General features: G+C 52.0%; 1 protein-coding gene across 1 annotated transcript in view; it reads right to left on the bottom strand.

Moving 5' to 3' along the window:
* Window positions 1–17266, bottom strand: part of CACNA2D4 (calcium voltage-gated channel auxiliary subunit alpha2delta 4) — an 89645-nt gene that overhangs the window by 50201 nt on the left and 22178 nt on the right. Inside the window, exons 19-25 of the mRNA XM_060113350.1 lie at window positions 16225–16311; window positions 15657–15728; window positions 5911–5972; window positions 4774–4841; window positions 2902–2947; window positions 2730–2827; window positions 1271–1364 (exon numbers count right to left, since the gene is read on the bottom strand). Coding sequence (XP_059969333.1) covers window positions 1271–1364; window positions 2730–2827; window positions 2902–2947; window positions 4774–4841; window positions 5911–5972; window positions 15657–15728; window positions 16225–16311 — 527 coding nt within the window. The remainder of the gene's footprint in view (window positions 1–1270; window positions 1365–2729; window positions 2828–2901; window positions 2948–4773; window positions 4842–5910; window positions 5973–15656; window positions 15729–16224; window positions 16312–17266) is intronic.

Below are 17266 nucleotides of genomic sequence, written 5' to 3'. Positions count from 1 at the left end.
CCTGAAATATTCTTTCCCTGGTCAAGAATATGTGTTCCTCAATGTTTCCCAACATTAAAAAATCAGCTAATTTCTGAACTTGGAAAGATAAAGATTGTGTCTTCTCTCCAAACCTAGTGAGCCAGCCCCCACTGTAGAAGGCAGGACAGTACAGGGGCCAAGAGTCTGGACCCTGGAAACAGGCTGCCTGGTTTTGACTCCAGCTCGGCCACTTATGAGGCAGATGACCTTGGGCAAATTACTTATCTCATTCTGCCTTGGTTTCCTCATCTGTAAAGTGGGGATAGTGATAGGACCTCTATTGTAGGGTTGTTGTGAGGATCAAAAGGCTTAATGTACACTGAGTACTTGGAACAGTGCCTGGCCCTCCGTTATCTTCTTCGTTCTTTAGTTTTATTTAATTTTGAATAGATAATACAGTCACATGGCTCAAATTGGTATCAAAAAGTTATATAGTGAAAAGTGTCCCTCCATCCCTGTTTCAGTTACCCATTCTTCTAACCAGAAGCAACCAGTGAGAACTGTTTCCTGTATAGCCTTCCATAGATATTTTATACATACACACCCCCCTATATTATGTTTTTCCCCCTTTAATAGAAATGGTAGTGTACCACCAGGCACTGTTCTGCATCTTGCTTTTTAAACAGGTGTTTGTTCCTATAAGATTCTGGCGGTGTTTTCACGAGGACAGCACTAGGAGAGGTCTGACATCGTCCTGATGTCGAAGTTGACTCTTACTGTTCAGGAAGAGGTGTGGCCCCTGCATCCTTCATCTCATTAGTACCTTACACCCTCCTGGCACTCACATGCACACACGTGCTCACACACTCACGTCCATTCATCTCTTCTTTCTACCTTCCTGCTAAACACCAGAGCCCCAGGTGAACAGGAGCAGAGGGAGAGAGGAAACGCACGGGGCTAGGACTCACGTTTGTACCGCATGGGCCTCGACCTTCCCTGCTGGAAACGAGGCCCCGGTCGGCTTGAACCGCTCTCTCCGGGCCCTTTGGCTAATGGGCTCTCACAGCCGGAGCCCGGCCCCAAGGGAGGCTTTCTGGGAACTGGGCCAAGGGGTGTGGGCTGGGTGTTCCCTGGGAGGGGAGGGGGCAGGAGCAGGGGCCTCGTGGAAGCTTTGCCAAGTCCCTGCTGTCCCGGGGCTGTCACTCCCACACACCTTCCCACCCTCCTCTCAGGACAAAGGACACAGCAGGAGGCCCTGCCTCAGCCCAGGGACCCCAGGGGCGGGACCCTCAGCCCCACCCAGACGTACTCGGAGGTGTTGAGGGACAGTGCCGTCCAGTGCGCCTCCATGGGGGCCGTCACCACCGCGTCAAACAGCAGCTCCTGCAATAGTTCCTCGTCGCCTGCGGCAAAATACGGAGACCACCCTCTTACTCCCCCTGTGGTCGGGAGCTCAGCTCACCCCCACCCAGGGGCCCTGAACTTCAGGCACGAGACGTGCTTCGAGCTGGAGGAGGTCAGCTCAGGGGGCCAGGAGGCCGCGTCCTCAGCCTCCACCGTGTGGGCAGAACCAAGGGACTGCCAGGCCTTTCCAGCTCTTGGGCTCCATGAAATCAGGAGGCCCACCCGCCAGCCGCCCTCCCCTCCCCTCCCTCTCGCCATTGGGCTCCGTTGTGCCCACGCCTCCCCGAGCGCCTAAACCTGCCTCGGGGCCTGTGCACACCGGGGTCCGGATGCTCCCGCCCCCTACTTGCGGGGACGGCCCTTCCTTTTCCCTCCACCCCTCTAACACGATTCTTTACGTTCACTGCTGTGAGATCCACACAGCACACACCCGACCGATAGCATGCAGTGTGGGCGTTTACACTTGGACGGAGACGGGCAGCCCTCACCTCCATGGCACGACGTTTTCATGACCCCCGAGGAGAGCCACTCGGTGGCTCCTTTCTGTCCTCAGCTGCAGTGACGCCTCCTGACGAGGGGCCCCCCGACCGCGGTTAGAGCAGCCCCCTCTCCCCCTATGGCACCTACTCACGGCTTTACACCCCCTGCATCGACACACGTGCCGCTTCCCGGTTACCTGTCTTCTCCCCTAGAGCACAGGCCCTGTGAGCACAAGGGCCTGGCCTGTGGGTCACTGGTAGCTTCACTGCCCCTCTGCGCCCCCAGGCCCGGCGCAGACTTGTGGGTGGAATGAATGAATGAATGAATGAGGCCTTGTCAGGCGGGCACGGGAAGCGGGGTCTTCTTTCGGGTGGGACATTGATGGGACAGGTTGACCCGTGCCTCCTTCCAAAGAGGAAGAAGAGAGACCACCTGGAGGGTGACCCTGTGACTCCCCAGCTGCATTGGTGCAGGGACTTGGGGTCACCTGGGAACCCGGCTTAGGAAACACTCAACAGACACAGCGTCCAGGAGACGAGGACTTGAGGGACCAGAGCGTCAGCTACTGGCTGGGGGTGGGGACGGACCTGATGGGCAGGCCAGCATCCTTCACTGCGGGAGCCTTAACAGTGCCTGGGTGACAGACGCTTAAAGAGACCCCGCTCCCTGCCGTGGGGACACACCTGTGCCCCTGCAGGTCCCAGAGCTCTCAGCCACCGGCGTGGCCCCAGTGAGGCTGACTCTGTCCTCTCCTTTGGGGACTCCCTGTTCTCCCTAAGCCATGGTGAGGTCTGCAAATGGGGCCCCTCTCCCCACCCCCCTGGCCCCCGCCCAGCCCACTGTCCCCGCAGAGTCCCGAGCTTCGGGGCCGGAGAGACACTCACACTCCAGGGCTGGGTCCCGCCCGGTCAGGAAGCGGACCACGGCCTCCAGCTGGCTGAGCTTGCGGTGCTCGGGGTCGATGTCCGTGACGCAGTAGATCCTGGAAGCCACGGAGCCCGTTACCCAGAGCCCACGCCCGGCTCTGTTCCCCCCGCCCCGAACCCCCGTCCTCACCAGTCGCTGGCCAGGCTCAGGTCCGGGTGAAGCAGGTCGTGCAGGCCTGAAAGCAAAGTGCACGCTCACCCACTGCCCAGAGCTTGTGTACCGGGTGCTCTAGAAACAGCGTCGGGGAAGGGCCGGGCCGTGTCCTGCCTTGTTCTCGGGCAGAGCAGAATCTCAACCCACAGGACGGCTGGGCCAGCACAGATCCCGCCGTTGTCACTGTCACGTTGCTTCCGAAACGCTTTCCTTCCCACTGCCTCCTGTGCCCGCCCGATGGGATCGCCCTCAAGGAGACTTTGGCTTCCCTGGCTTCACTGTACCGAACCAAGCCGCGGAGCCCTGCGCGTCCCTGGTGGCGTGCTCAGCACGTGTTTGTCAACCGACTGAATGGACGAATGCCCTCCTGTGCGCCCACTGGTGCTCAAAGATAAGCTGGTGCTCAATTAAGGTCTGTTAATTGAAGGAATGGATGATGGACATGCCGAGGGCCTCTGTGGAGTCACTGAACGTGGTGCTGGACAGACAGACACAGGCGGACGGCTCAGGGGCGACGGCCTTCCCCACCGGCAGCCCCTGGACGCCTGGTGGGTCTCACCACAGAGAGGGTAAGGGATGTACCCACTGTCCTGCAGTGGTGACATCTGGGCATGTCTGGGAAGAGGAAGAGAGGAAGAGAAAGGAAGAAGGAGGCCCAGGGAGTTTGGTTGTTGGGGGGACAGTGGGGGGGACAGGGAAGGTCCGTGTCCTGGCGTCATGGACACGAGCCGTGACAGGAGCCTGGGGGAGGCTCCTCCTGGGACAGCCCCCGGCAAAGTGACCACAGATGCGTCTGGGTGGGCTGGGGTCAGAGGGTGGGGCAGTACAGCCTGGGGCAGACCCTGAAGCTTCGGGCGAGGAGAGATGAAAAGGGGCCGCAGGTCACGGAAGGTCTGTAGCAGCGGCACTGTCCAGGTTGGATTTATAGAAAGATCGCTCTGGAGAAGATCAGAGCAAGGAAGACCTGCGGGTGTGGTTTCCAGGAGAGAGACTGAGAGGATGGAGGGGAAAGATGGGGGGGTGAGATGATCCAAGGGTCGGACATGGAAGAACAGAATGTGAGGTTCAAGGGCTGTGGCCGCTTCGTCCAAGGACCTCCTGACATGTCCCAGGGCCCATGTGGGTTTTGTTCTCCCAGGGCGCCCAGGCAGCTGCAAGTGCAGGGCGGGTCAGGGTGGAGGGCCCCTCCCCCATCCCCATTCACATCCCACAGGCTCCCTGTTATGGGTGGAATTGTGTCCCCCAAAGATGTGTGAAGTGTCAACCCCAGTCCCTGCGGACGTGACCTTATCTGGAAATAGGATCGTGGCAGATGTAACCAAGTTAAGATGAGGTCACTGGTGTCCTGATAAGAAGGGAAAATTGAGACGCACGAGGGGAAAAGCTGTGTGATGACCGAGGCAGAGATGGGAGAGTGGCAGCCGCAAGTCCAGGGCCAGTGGGAGCCAGGAGGGGCAGGAGGGACCCTGCCCTGGAGGCGCTGGGTGGAGCAGGGTTCCCAGAACAGAGAAGCCGGCCAGTTTTGGGGGGCAGCTCCAGCGAATGGCTACGGATTTGCCCACTCACTCTCCCAGGCCTCTTCTTTCCCTCTGGATGGTCTGACAGGTAACCTCTGCCCCGTCCAGCAAGGCCGCCTGGAATCTGACCACCTGTCTGGCAGGTCTTAGACTCTGCGGATTGTGGCGACTGTCCAGCAGACCCTGCGGGCCCTGGAACCTGGGATGCCAGGCCCCTCTGGCCACGTAGCCCTGCCCGCAGAGCCCCTGCCGGGATGGCCCTGCCCCGTGTTCCCAGAGAAGGCAGTTTTCCTCCGAACTGTCCGCCAGTCCTGGGCGCCGGCCGACCCACCTTCTTCCACAGACGTGTTCCCCAGGAGGACGTATTCGCCGTGGCCGCGGGACAGCACAATTCCCAAACTGTTGGCAGAGTGAAGGACGCCGGCTCACCACCAGCTGGTGCCCGGCCCAGCCCAGCCTCGTCCTCTGACCTTCCGAGCCTCCCACACCCACGACAGGGTGCACAGCCAGCCCCCTCCCGCCCTGGCCCTCGGCGTCCCCTCCAAAACCCAGGCAGCACTTCTGTTTTGTCATCAGCCTTTTTCCTGGGAAGGACCCTGGACACGACAGGACAAGGGTCCCCTCCACGCTCATTTTGTTAGATTCACCCTGGACCTATCGGGGCCCCCAGGGATGGGGAGGGGTCTCTGTGTCCCACGCGTCCCGCAGTCGGGAGGCCCCTCCTGCCTGGAGAATCCCACCATGCCTTCGTCAGGAAGAGCATCGCTTCTGAACCTTGGCTGGATACCTGAACCACTTGGGTCAGAGGACTTTACAGGGTACGAGTGCCTGGGATCCCCACCCCAGGAATTCCAAGTAAGGTAAGAAGGAGGGCCTGGACGCTGGCAATGTTACAAGGACCCACAGGTGCTCCAGGAGCAGTCAGGGCTGGGAACCACCCTTCACTGAGAAATGGGTAATTCAGAGAGAATCCCCATTTGTTCCCTAAACTGTATGATACTAGAGTGAATATTTATATGGTGGGAGGGAACCTGAGAGATCTTCAAATCCCATCTTTCATCTTACAATTGCTTATGATTGCATTGCTTTAAATCTCTAGGTAGATCACGTCATTTAATCCACCCAGTAGCGCCAAAAGACAGCTATTATTACCCCTATTTTACAGATGAGGAACCTAAAGCACAGAGGTTAAGAAACGACTAAGGTCACACAGCCTGTGAGTGGTGGAGTTGGGATTCCAACCCAGGCAGTTTAGCTCCAGGCCCTGCACACCAGGCTATACTGCATACTGGGCTGCACTGGCAAAGCAGGTGTAGACCTCAGAACGCAGACCTGAGTCTTCTTCTGTTACCACAAAATTGCCAACTACCTATAAGTAAATCCACCCCCAGACCTTAAAGTCCCACCTGAGCTGTTGGCTTTCATGTTGCACCCATCCCTCCCCTGCAAACAAGACCTGGCCCCTCACCTGAAAGGCGTGTCACTGATGTCCGTGAAGAAGTAGTCATTGGTCAGGAAAAGAACTCGCTTCTGAAAGAGGCACCAGGAAAGGTGCTTGCTGGGGAGGGAGCATCAACCATCCCTCCCCTCCCTCCCCTCCCCCTCCCTCCCTCCCATCCCCCCCCTCCCTTCCCACCTGACGCCTGGCGCTCCTCCACCACTTCTTACATCCCCCCAAACCCGCCCCCTCACATTTCCTCTCAGTGACACCACAGGCAGATCCCCTCCCACCAGCACGCTGCAGCCCCTGGGGGGTGCCTGACTGCAGGGCCACGGTCTAGACCTGCGTTGTCCCATACGGGGCCACAAGCCACCACATGTGCGACTCAGGAATAGAAGTTTCAAATTTTAGTAAATGTCAGTTAACTAGAGAGCCTGGGTGGCTGGTAGTCCCTGCGCTGGGCAGCGACTGTGGTTCAGGTGGGACCAGAGAAGGCTGCAGGCTGGAGCCCACACCTGTACAAGCCACCTGCACACCCCAACTACAGCCACCCTGGCTCTGGAGTCCAGATCCCTCAGGCCACGGTGCCCTTGACAGCTGCTCTTGCCTTTCAAAGCTGCCATTTTTAGGTTTAGTTGAATTTGCACATGTCAGGGCATGGGGAGGGGGGCACAGTGGCTAAGGACGGGCAAGGGCATCAGACAGACCTGGCCTAAGCCAAGCCGGCCACTCACAGGCTGTGTGCGCTTGGGTAAGTGACTTCACCCGGGCATCGCAGTTCTTGCTTGTAAGTCAGGAGTAACAAGAGCATCCCCTGCATAGACCACTGGGAGGCGGGGAGGATGTTTTTAGCGGGCCAGTACAGGAAGAGCAGGGCTCACTCCGGGCTCCGAAGCCCTGCGGGCTGTGCTGTGCACAGACACAGCGGATGCTTCTGGGAAAGCTACACGCTGTACTGGGCTCGGGAGCTGTTCTTATTCCCTTCACCTCTTTCTGGCTTTTTACTTCCATGTTGGAAACTGGAGTAAGATGTTGCAGGGGACATGGACGGAGAAGGTGACAAAAAAGTTTTGCTTCTATAGGAAACCAGCTGTGGACCAAACCCAAAAGATCAGTTCCCAGCACAGGCCTCATCCTCCGTGATGCCCTCCTGCCCCCACTGCTTCAGGCAGACCTTCTCGCAGTTGGGGGAGGCCCTGGGAGCTATGCGGCAGCTGGGGCCCAGCGAGGGCGGAGATGGGCTCCAAGTGGGGCTGGCTTGAGTCTGGAACTGGAGAGCATTTAAAAATTGTTTTCATACTCTTTTTTTTTTTTTTTTTTTTGCGGTATGCGGGCCTCTCACTGCTGTGGCCACCCCCGTTGCGGAGCGCAGGCTCCGGACGCGCAGGCCCAGCGGCCATGGCTCACGGGCCCAGCCGCTCCGCGGCATATGGGATCCTCCCAGACCGGGGCACGAACCCGTATCCCCTGCATCGGCAGGCGGACTCTCAACCACTGCGCCACCAGGGAGGCCCTTATACTCTTTTTTTTTAATGGAAGAAAAAGGTGAAATGCACACATCTAAGTGTGTCATTCCATTAGTTTGATAAATGTACACAGCCATGTAATTACCTCCGTGGTGGAGATACGGAATGTTTGTATCTCCTGCAATCTCTTTGCTTCCTTTGGTTTCAATCCCTGCACCTTCCATGGGAGCGCTCTGTTCTGAGCTCCATCCCCGCAGGTTAGCTGTCCCTGTTTTCGAGTCACATATCCTTTTGTGTCCGTTTCTTCTGCTCAACGTGTAATGTCCTTAAGACCCATCCGTGCTGCTGAGCGTGTCAGCAGTGTGTTCCTTCCCTCTGCCAAGCAGTAAGTACTCCAGGGTGGACACACCACGGTTTGCTTCTGTGTTCACCCCTGGGTGGTCATCTGTGGTGTTTCCAGTTTGGGGCTATTATGAATAAAGCTGCTGTGAACGTTCTTCTTGTGGACATGTGTTTTCATTTCTCTTGGTAAATACCAGGAATGGAATTGCTGGGTCATATAGTGAATTATGTTTGCCTTTATAAAACACTGCCAATTTCCCAAAGTTATTTTATTGTACTTTCACTAGCAATGTACGAGTTCCAGTTTCTGCACGTCTTTGCCAGAATTTGGTGTTCCCAGTCTTTTAAATTTTAGCCATGATAGAGGGTATGAAAGTAGTTTTAATTTGCATCTTCCTGATGACTAAAGTCGCTCAGCATCTTTCTGTGGGCTTGTGGGTCATGTCTGTTTCTTCATTCATAAAGTGTCTGCTCAAGTATTTTGCCCATTTTTGTTGGGCTGTTAGTCTTTTTGTTAATGATTCAGAGAAGTTCTTTATAGTCTGGACACAGCCTGTGCCTTGCTTTTTCATTTTCTTAATTGTGCCTTTCGATGAAGTTCAATTTATCAAATGTTATTTCATGTTTAGTGCTTTTGGTGTTCTGTCTAAGAAATCTTTGCATAACCTCAGGTGGTGAAGACTTCCAGTTACATTTTCTTGTAGGAGGCTTACAGTTTTAGCGTTTACATTAAGAGCTACGGTGCATCTCAAATATTTTTGTGTACAGTGTGAGTGTGTCTCAACGTTTATTTTTTTCATACATTTTATTCAGTTGTTCCAGCACCATTTATTGAAAAGATTTTCCTTTCTCCATTGATTTGCCAAAGTGTCTTTACTGAAAATCTACTGATGACATGTGAGTTTATTTCTGGAGTGTCTATTCCATTCCATCAATCCATTTGTCTGTTTGTATGTCAATACCATTCTGCTTGGTTACTGCAGCTTTGCAGTAAAATTTGAAATCAGGTAGTGTGAATCATCCAAATTTGTTCTTTTTTTCAAGACAGTTTTGACCATTTTAGGTTCTTTGCATATTCATATAAATTTTAGAATCACCGTCTTCTATGTCTAGAAGAAGTCTGTTCAACTTTTTATTGGGATTGTGTTGGGTCTATAGATCAATTCGGGGAGAATGGACATCTTAGAAGTATTGATCTTACAACCCATACACATGGTTATATCTTTCTATTTATTTAATTTTTTTCTTTGACATGTTTTCTGCAGTGTTATGTCATTTTCAATGTAGAGGTTGTACATGTCTTTGTTAAATTGATTCCTAAGTATTTTATATTGTTTGATGCTATTGAAGTTGGAACTTAAAAATAATTTCATTTTCCAAATGTTTGCTCCTATATATAAAAATACAATTGATTTTTATAATATGGACTTTGTATTCTGTGAACTTGCTCAATTACCTGTTAGTTCCAGCAGTTGTTTGCAGATTCTTGGGATTTTCTATGTAAATAATCATCTTACTGTGAACAAAGAGAGTTTAACTTCTTCCTTTCTGATTTTTGTGCCTTTTATTTTGTTTCTTTGCCTTATTGCAAAGATAGGTCCTGGAAGGTCCAGTGCAGTATTAACAGAAGTGGTGAAACCAGATACCCTTACCCTGTTCACAACCTTAGGGAGAAAGTGTTCAATCTTTCATCATTAAAAGTGAGCTTTTTCGCAGATGCCTTTTATCAGATTGAGGAAGTTTCCTTCTGTTCCCAGTTAAATTTTGTCAGATGCTCTTTCAGTATCAATTGGGGTGACCATGTGGTGTTTTCCTTTAATCTGTTCATGTAAGGGAATAACTCCACTGTGTGTGGTTGTCGCCATGTATCTTACAAGTTACAAACCCTACAATGCAATGTCAACATTTTTGCTTTAAATAGTCAGTTGTCTTTTTGAGAAGTTAAAAAATGTATGAAGTTTTAACTTCACCCATGTATTAACCATTTCCAATGCTGTTCATTTCCTTGTGTTGATCTGAGTTTCCATCTGTGTTTTCTTCTGCCTGAAGAATTCCTCAAGCATTTCTCCTAGTGATGAACTCTGATCTCTTTTATCTGAATCTGTCTTTATTTCACCTCTTTTTGGAGGGATATTTCCTCTATATGCGGAAATTTGGGTTGACAGTTTCTTCTTTTGGTATTAAAAACATTACGCTATTGTTTTTGATGAGAAGTCAGCCATCATTCTTACTATTGTTTTCCCCTATTATTGTTTTCCTCTAGCTTTTAAATAAGATTTTCCCAGGAATTCCTGGTAGCACAGTGGTTAGGAATCCGCCTGTCAATGCAAGGGACACGGGTTCGAGCCCTGGCCCTGGAAGATCCCACATGCCACGGAGCAACTAAGCCCGTGTGCCACAACTACTGAGCCTGTGCTCTAGAGCCCCCGTGTCACAACTACTGAAGCCCGTGCACCTAGAGCCCGTGCTCCGTAATGAGAGAGGCCACCACAGTGAGAAGCCCTTGCACTGCAACGAAGAGCAGCTCCCACTTGCCGCAACTAGAGAAAAGCTCATGTGCAGCAACAGAGACCCAACATAGCCAAAAATAAATAAATAAATATATAAATTTATTAAAAACAAAAAGATTTTCCCTTATCTTTGATTCACAGCAGGTAGATTATGGTGCGTTTAGGTGTGGATTTTTTTTTTTTTAATTCTGCTTGGTTTTGCTGAGAATCTTGCATCTATTGGTTGATGTTTTTCACTAAACTCAGGACATTTGGGGCATTAGTTTTTCAAATACTTTTTTCTGTTCCATCCCTTCTCCTTCCTTCTGGGACTCTAAGGACATATGTTAGACCACTTGATATTACCCCACAGGTAACTGAAGAATAATTTTTTTTAAAAACTTTTCTTTCTGTTCTTTACATTGGATAATTTCTATTTGTCTTCACATTCACTGTCCTTTTCCCCTCCAATCTGCTGTTAATTTCATCCTGTAGAAATTTCCTTTCAGATGTTGTACTCTTCAGTTTTAGAATTTCCACTTAGTTCTTGTGCTGGTTTTACACTGTGTCAAATCAGCTAAGCTGGAATTACATTTTTTTCAGACTCACTTCTCTGTATGGTTCCAAATTAGGTTTGGCCAGATGAGGAGTCTGCATGAGATTTGTAAGGGAGAGCAAAGCTGCAGCCCTGTTACACACTGGAGGTGGGTACAGCACATCGGGCCCTGTGGCAGCTCACTCTGCTCTGCTGGCTTCCCTTCTTGGGACAGGCAGCTGCCACTGGACCTCATCCTTCAGTCTCTCTGAGACCTGAGCCAATGAGCGTGCAGGCCCAGGTGATGGGCACGAGCTCCTTCTGCAGGTCCCACATCCTTGTGGCTGGAGATAGTGAGAGACAGGTGCTGGTTTTAGTTTGTCCTCACGGGTTCCTGTTCTTCCTCCTGGGTTTCAGTTTGTTCTTGCTTTCTCCCACATCTCATCCAGTTTTCCTTCCCAATCGCTGGCCCTGCCAACCTACGATGACTTCAAGCTCATGACTAGAGGCAGAGACACCTGCCTTCTGTAGACGTTTTTACCAGCTCCCACCATTTCATTAGGTCTACCTCCTACAATAAAACCCTATATTCATATCACTTGTAGTGGTTCTGCTTCTTTGATTAAATCCTATACATCTCTCTGCTGAGATTCTCCATCTGTTCACTCATGATGACCATCTTTTCCTTTAATTCCTTGTGCATATTTATCATATCTGCTTGAAAGTCCTTCTTCTAATTTCAATAGCTGGGTCATCTATGGATCACATATAAGACTGCTTTTTCTCTTAACTCTTTGTTAAGAAAGGAAACATGATCTTGTTTCTTCATGGGTCTGATAACTTTTGTCTACTGGCTATTGTGGAGAATAGGTTGTAGATACTCTGTCTTCCTCCAGGGTGTGTTGATTTCTATTTTACTCAGCAGATAAATGACTGGCTGACCACCTTGAGCTTGCAGAGACTTGGATTACATTTTCGTTAGGGTGGATCTGTTTCAACTTTGTCTTTAGGTCTAGAGTGAATCCCTTGGTCTTGGGACATAGTCTTTACTCCCAAGGTGTAGTTCTTCTGTGCTTTCAAAGAAAATTCTGAGGTGTTTACTGAGCCTCTTCACCCTGGTGTGACTCCAAATTTTCCTCACAACCACAGGAAGCAGTGAAGTCCCTGCTCTGACTTTCAGCTCTCCAGCTGTTGCCTAGAGTCTCCCTGGAGATGTGTAGCTTCAAGGTCAGTCAGGAATTTGAGAGAAACTTGCATACATATGTTAGGGCCAGCCCAGCTGTGAATCCCTCATTTCTGGGGTATCTCCCCTCATTTTATGACACTCTGGGAGCCCAAATTCTGTTCTCTGACACTTCAAGATGATAACAACAGATTTCTGCTCGAATTCTAGCTGTTCCATTCCAAATGGACTGGGGTAAGCCCTTTGGGGAAAAAGCCATATAAGCATACATCTTACCCAGTGTACTTCTCTTGATTCAAGGGTTGAAGCCTCTTTAGCTCTGTTTCTGCCTGCTTTGGGTCACTTTCAAGTGTCTGTGAATGTTTGTGTGTTTTTTAATATTTTGTCTAGATTTATAATTATCCATGGGAAGGTTAGTCTAATGCAAGCTACTCCCTTATGGCTAGAATCAGAGCTTGAGATCATCTTTTAAGGATGAAGCAAAAGGAAGCGAGAAGAGGGGGTGGTTCCTGAATCCTGTTGACAGGAAGAGAGCTGGAGAGGTTTGGGAGAGGGGAGTAAAGAGGTGTCAGACAATCTCCTCCTTTAATAGACTGCCTCCCTTTGCTGGAAAAAGAGAGAGAGAGAGAGAGAGAGTGTGTGTGTGTGTGTGTGAGTGTGAGGTGGGGGTGCCCCGGAGCACTTTAACCCCATCTCCCTGAAGCCAGCGCACAGGGGTTAGAAGGCAATGGAGGAACGTGGGGTGAAGCTGCCCTCAGAGCCTTGCCAGCTGCTGGCAGGTGTGTGGACACACGTGCCTGAGTGAGCAGGGTCCTTGGAACAACCCAAAGGCTGGTAAAGACACTACGTCTGCCTGCCTCTCTCCCTCCCCCACTGCTAATTATTTGCTCCAAACTGTCAAAACAACATGAGAATGAGCAAAAGGGTCCCTAGGATACTTTATTTTTCTGGTTTGTTCTTTTAAACGTTTCCCAGGTTATCTGATGAGGATGCTACTAATGGCTTAGAAATCATGACACCTGCTGCTGGTCCACATTTTGGGGCAAAAAGCCTACTATCAAAGTAGCAGATAGGAGGCCTGCACGCCAAAGTGGGCTCCTCACAAGTTGGAGACCCTAGATATTGGACCAGATAGTGTTTCTCACATTTTTGGAATTAGTTGCCCACATTTAACAGCCTGGATTCCTAGCCGAATCCTTCTGAGGGGTCCCCACTCTGCAGCCTGCCATGGCTCCCAGGCTCCCCCGCACTGAGGCTTGTCTGCTTCTCTCATTTACATTCCCGAACTCAGCTTATCTGGCCCCGCAGGCTTTTGAGACTGTGAGTCCTGCTTTAATCATGCTGGGTTGCTATCACTGTCCTCAGTAGCACCACCACAGTTGCCTGTCTGGAGTTTAAGGGGAGATAGAGAAAGGTCTGAATTAATCCCTGGGAAATAGGACGCATGCAAAATCCCCTGGAGAAAATGACCAAGCAGGTTGTGGCCTGCCAGGGCAATGGCTTGAATGATAACAAATATTCCCACAATGCTCTAAGAGAGCCTCCCTGGGCCTAGACCTGAAGGGTGTTTCTGCTGAGGACCCCGTAAGGTAGACATAGGCTGAGCTGAGGGGGGGGGCACCATCACCACAGCAGTGAGAGGCTGGATTCCACCATGGCGTCCTGCGTACCAGCAAAGTGTCCCGCCTACACGGGCAGGCACAGTAGCTTCCGGGCACGAGAGAAAAGAGAGGAACGATTGATTAAAGAGGGCTGAGTCATGATGTAATGCGTGGAGGGAGAGGAGAAGACAGTGAATTTAAAGGTGGGACAGAAAGGCATCTCTAAAGAGACTCGGGAAATCTTTAAGTCTGGAGAGTGAGTGAAGAAGTCAGGGCCTGTCCTACAGGAAGGCCTTGCACAGCCGCAGTCGGGAGTGTGTGGTCAGAATCAGAGCCAAACACACAGGCTTGGAGATTGATCGTCTACGTCAGGGGTCCCCAACCCCTGCACCGCGGACCAGTACAGGTCCATGGCCTGTTAGGAACCGGGCCGCACAGCAGGAGGTGGGTGGCAGGCGGGAGAGTGAGCGAAGCTTCATCTGCGGTACCCCTCGCTCCCCACCGCTTGCACTACCGCCTGAACCATCCTCCTCCCGCCCCGATCCGTGGAAAAATTGTCTTTCACGAAACCGGTCCCTGGTGTAAAAAAGGTTGGGGACCGCTGGTCTTTGTCACCCTGGGCACGTTTTTGCTTTCTGAATTTCCTCATCAGTAAAATGGGGATAGGACAGGACGGACATCACAGGGTTGTGGGAAGTGAGTGAAAGCTTATGAAGTGCTTAGTCCAGCTTCTAATAAACGTGATCTGGCAGCATCGTCAGGATTCGTGGTAGTAGAGGCGAGGCGTGAACACGCCGCGCTGGGAAACGTCCACCACGGTCATGACCAAGGTCGGCATCACCTTATTTCTTCATGTCAGAGCACCACGTGCCAGGAAGCCTGTGTCAAATTGCAAATTTTACCCGGACGGTTTATGAACAGCAATGAACACATTTTGAAGGGCTGGACAGCAGTTTCGGGAGACGTCCAGACTGCCTGGATCTGGTTAGGACCGTCCCTCGGCCGCTTTGAGAAGCGTGAAGGCCACGTGAGGACACGGCACTGGGAACGCAGAATGGAGGACGAACCACGGCCCTTCCTGAGCTGGTCTGAGTCAGACCTCGCCCTGTGCGTGGGACTCACAACGTAGCCTGGAAACAGGTCCCACCTGTGTGCTCCGGCAGCGCCGGGTGGGGGCGAGCTCCCTGGTGCCCGTGAGCAGGAGTCCGGTTGGGATAAGGGTGGAGGCGCGTGGAAGAAACCTCTGCCTTTTTGGATCAAGAGAAGGACCTGCCGGGCCTGGTGGGACATCAGGGGTGTTGCCCAGCCTGCCCGAGGGAGGCCCCTCTCAGCCCGGAGCTTATAAACAGCAGGCAGATGCCACAGAAATGAGACGTGTCCCAGTGAAAACCAGCGCACGCATCTAAAAGGAACGCAGAGTTGCTTTCCTTCCCAGCACTTTCCTGTTAGGCTTCCACAGAGGTCTGTGTTTGTGGAAGACCTTGGGTCTAATTGTTGCCGACCGATGCCTGCGTTCTCTCCGCAGAGGCCGATGGGCAGCGGAGGGGATGCGGGGGTGGCTGTGAGGGAGGAGGTGACATTCACAAATATGTCAAGGGACACAGCCCCGTCAGTGCAAATACAGTGGGACCTTTTCAACGAGAAGATGAAGTGGTCTTTTGTAAGCGATGCGCGGGTCTGTGGGGACAGGAATGGCATGGCTGCGGGGACCTGTCCTGATTATCTGTGGTTGCCATGGGTGGAAATCGCTCTACGGAGTAGCAATTATTTTCAACCTCTTCCCATATAACATGTTTTACAAGAGCTGCTAACAATTGGCAAAATTAACTGTCACTTTCCCCCTTTCCACCATAAACAACAAAAGGGCCAGAGGGCAGGCAGCGTAAGGCAGCAGGAAGACTTGCGAAGGGCTGGGCTGGCCACGGCCTTGCTCTGCGGCCCGAGAACCAGGCCCTGGAGAGAGGTAGCTCCCCGGCCGGTGCTCCACGGGGCCGATGCCCGCTGGGCCGGGCCCCCCACTAGGGCCCTCCAGGCTCCAGCAAGCTCTCAAGGCTTTAGCTCGAATTCAGCCAGGTCCCTTGTCACCACCGCCAGCCCCAGTTAACCATGACGCCACTTCCCGGAAGCAGAGCCCAGTCTTTCCCTTGAGCGCCTTACCCCTCTGTCCAGCGGAACCTTCACGTCCATGGAGAGAGACCCTGTCTCCCTGTTGATCATGGCTGTTCTCAGCTTCAGGGAGAAAGATAATAGAATTAGTAATAGAATAGATAATAGAACCTCGGCTCACACCGGACCATGAAGGCCATGAGCACTGGCTCGGAGGTGACCCCTGGGGACACGCTGCGTTTTCCCCTTTCTCCTGCAAGCAGGGTACAGGTGGGAATATAGACCTGCTGCCAGGTTCCCTTTAGCTGGAATTCTGGAATTCACTCAGAGGATGCTCCCAGTGGGCTGATGGGCGAGGGAACACAGTGGCCGAGCCCTGAGACACAAGTTTTCCAACACCCAGGCCAGCCTAAAACGCCCTCACACCCAAACTCTGTGGCTCACAGACGTGTGCTCCTCCAGCCCCAGAGGAAGAGGCTGTTCTCTCTGTGGATGGTGGGAGGACTGCCCATTAGAGGCACTGCTTCTGCTTTGGGCTGAGGGAGGGAGCTGAGCTCAGCGCCTGTGGCCCCGGGACCCGCTGTCCAGCCAACCACCCCCCTCCCAGCCGCCCACTCACGGTTCCGGCCCGGTCCTCCCACTCCACTTCCGAGAGGTCCACGCTGTTGTAGTTGGGCTTGGGCTTCAGTTTCTTCCCCTCTCTGTACTGAGTGGGCCAGTCAGGGGGAGAGACGGGAGGTTAACACAAGCCCCAGCCCTTCCAGAAAGCCTGTCCGGTGCAGTCATAGCCCAGAGAACCTCAGTGATTCTTCGTGGTCGCCCGGGCCACGCTCCCCCCAAGGCAGAGCGGCCCTTGCCAACATTTGAGTCAGACGGTCTCCTGGCCTCGGGGAGAGTATCTCACACACCAAGCAGCTCCCATTGTGAGTACGCTTGTCCTAGTTTTGGACTCTCGTTGTTAGAAAGCTCTTCCTCATGCAGAGCTGAAATCTGCCTCCTTGTGACTTTACCCGTGGGTCCTAGGCCTCTCCCTGGAGCTACACAGAGAGCTTCCACCCGACAACCCTGAGGGTTTTCCGGGATGCTCGTCACTGCTAAGACGTCACCTCCCCAAGCTAAACATTCCCAGTTTGCAGATGCCTCAGCTTCCTCTGATTCTCTTCTGTTTTGTCAACGTCACTTTCGAAGCAGAGTGCCTGGGACAGTGGCTATTTCAGATGCGGTCTGACCAGCGTGGGGTGGGGTGTGACCCGTGCAGACCAAAACATCGTATGGCTCTGACCACTGCCTCTGAGTCTGCTAATCCAGGACAGCTACCTCGCCTGACAGGTCAAACCGAATTTTCAGCCCATTGGATTCCCTTGACCTTCCTTGTGATGCACTGTTAAATCACAGCTGTACCATCTTATGCTTGGGCAGCGAGTATTTTGCACAACTTTCCATGCATTCCTAATATATTTCATCTTCTTAGTTCCAGCCCATTGTTTTAGAAGAATACTTTCTGAATACTAATTTTTTCCCTTCATGTATTAGCCATACCTTCCAGACCTCATGGCATCTCCTTCTGTGTTTTCATCTTGTTGATAGAATTTTTTTGTGTGCAGTTTATTTATTGATTGATTGATTTAAAAATTTTTGGCTGCATTGGGTCTTTGTTGCTG

The sequence above is a fragment of the Mesoplodon densirostris genome, chromosome 11 (genome assembly GCF_025265405.1).
Source record: "Mesoplodon densirostris isolate mMesDen1 chromosome 11, mMesDen1 primary haplotype, whole genome shotgun sequence".
NCBI classification, from domain to species: domain Eukaryota; kingdom Metazoa; phylum Chordata; class Mammalia; order Artiodactyla; family Ziphiidae; genus Mesoplodon; species Mesoplodon densirostris.
This window is presented reverse-complemented; position numbering and strand designations above follow the sequence as displayed.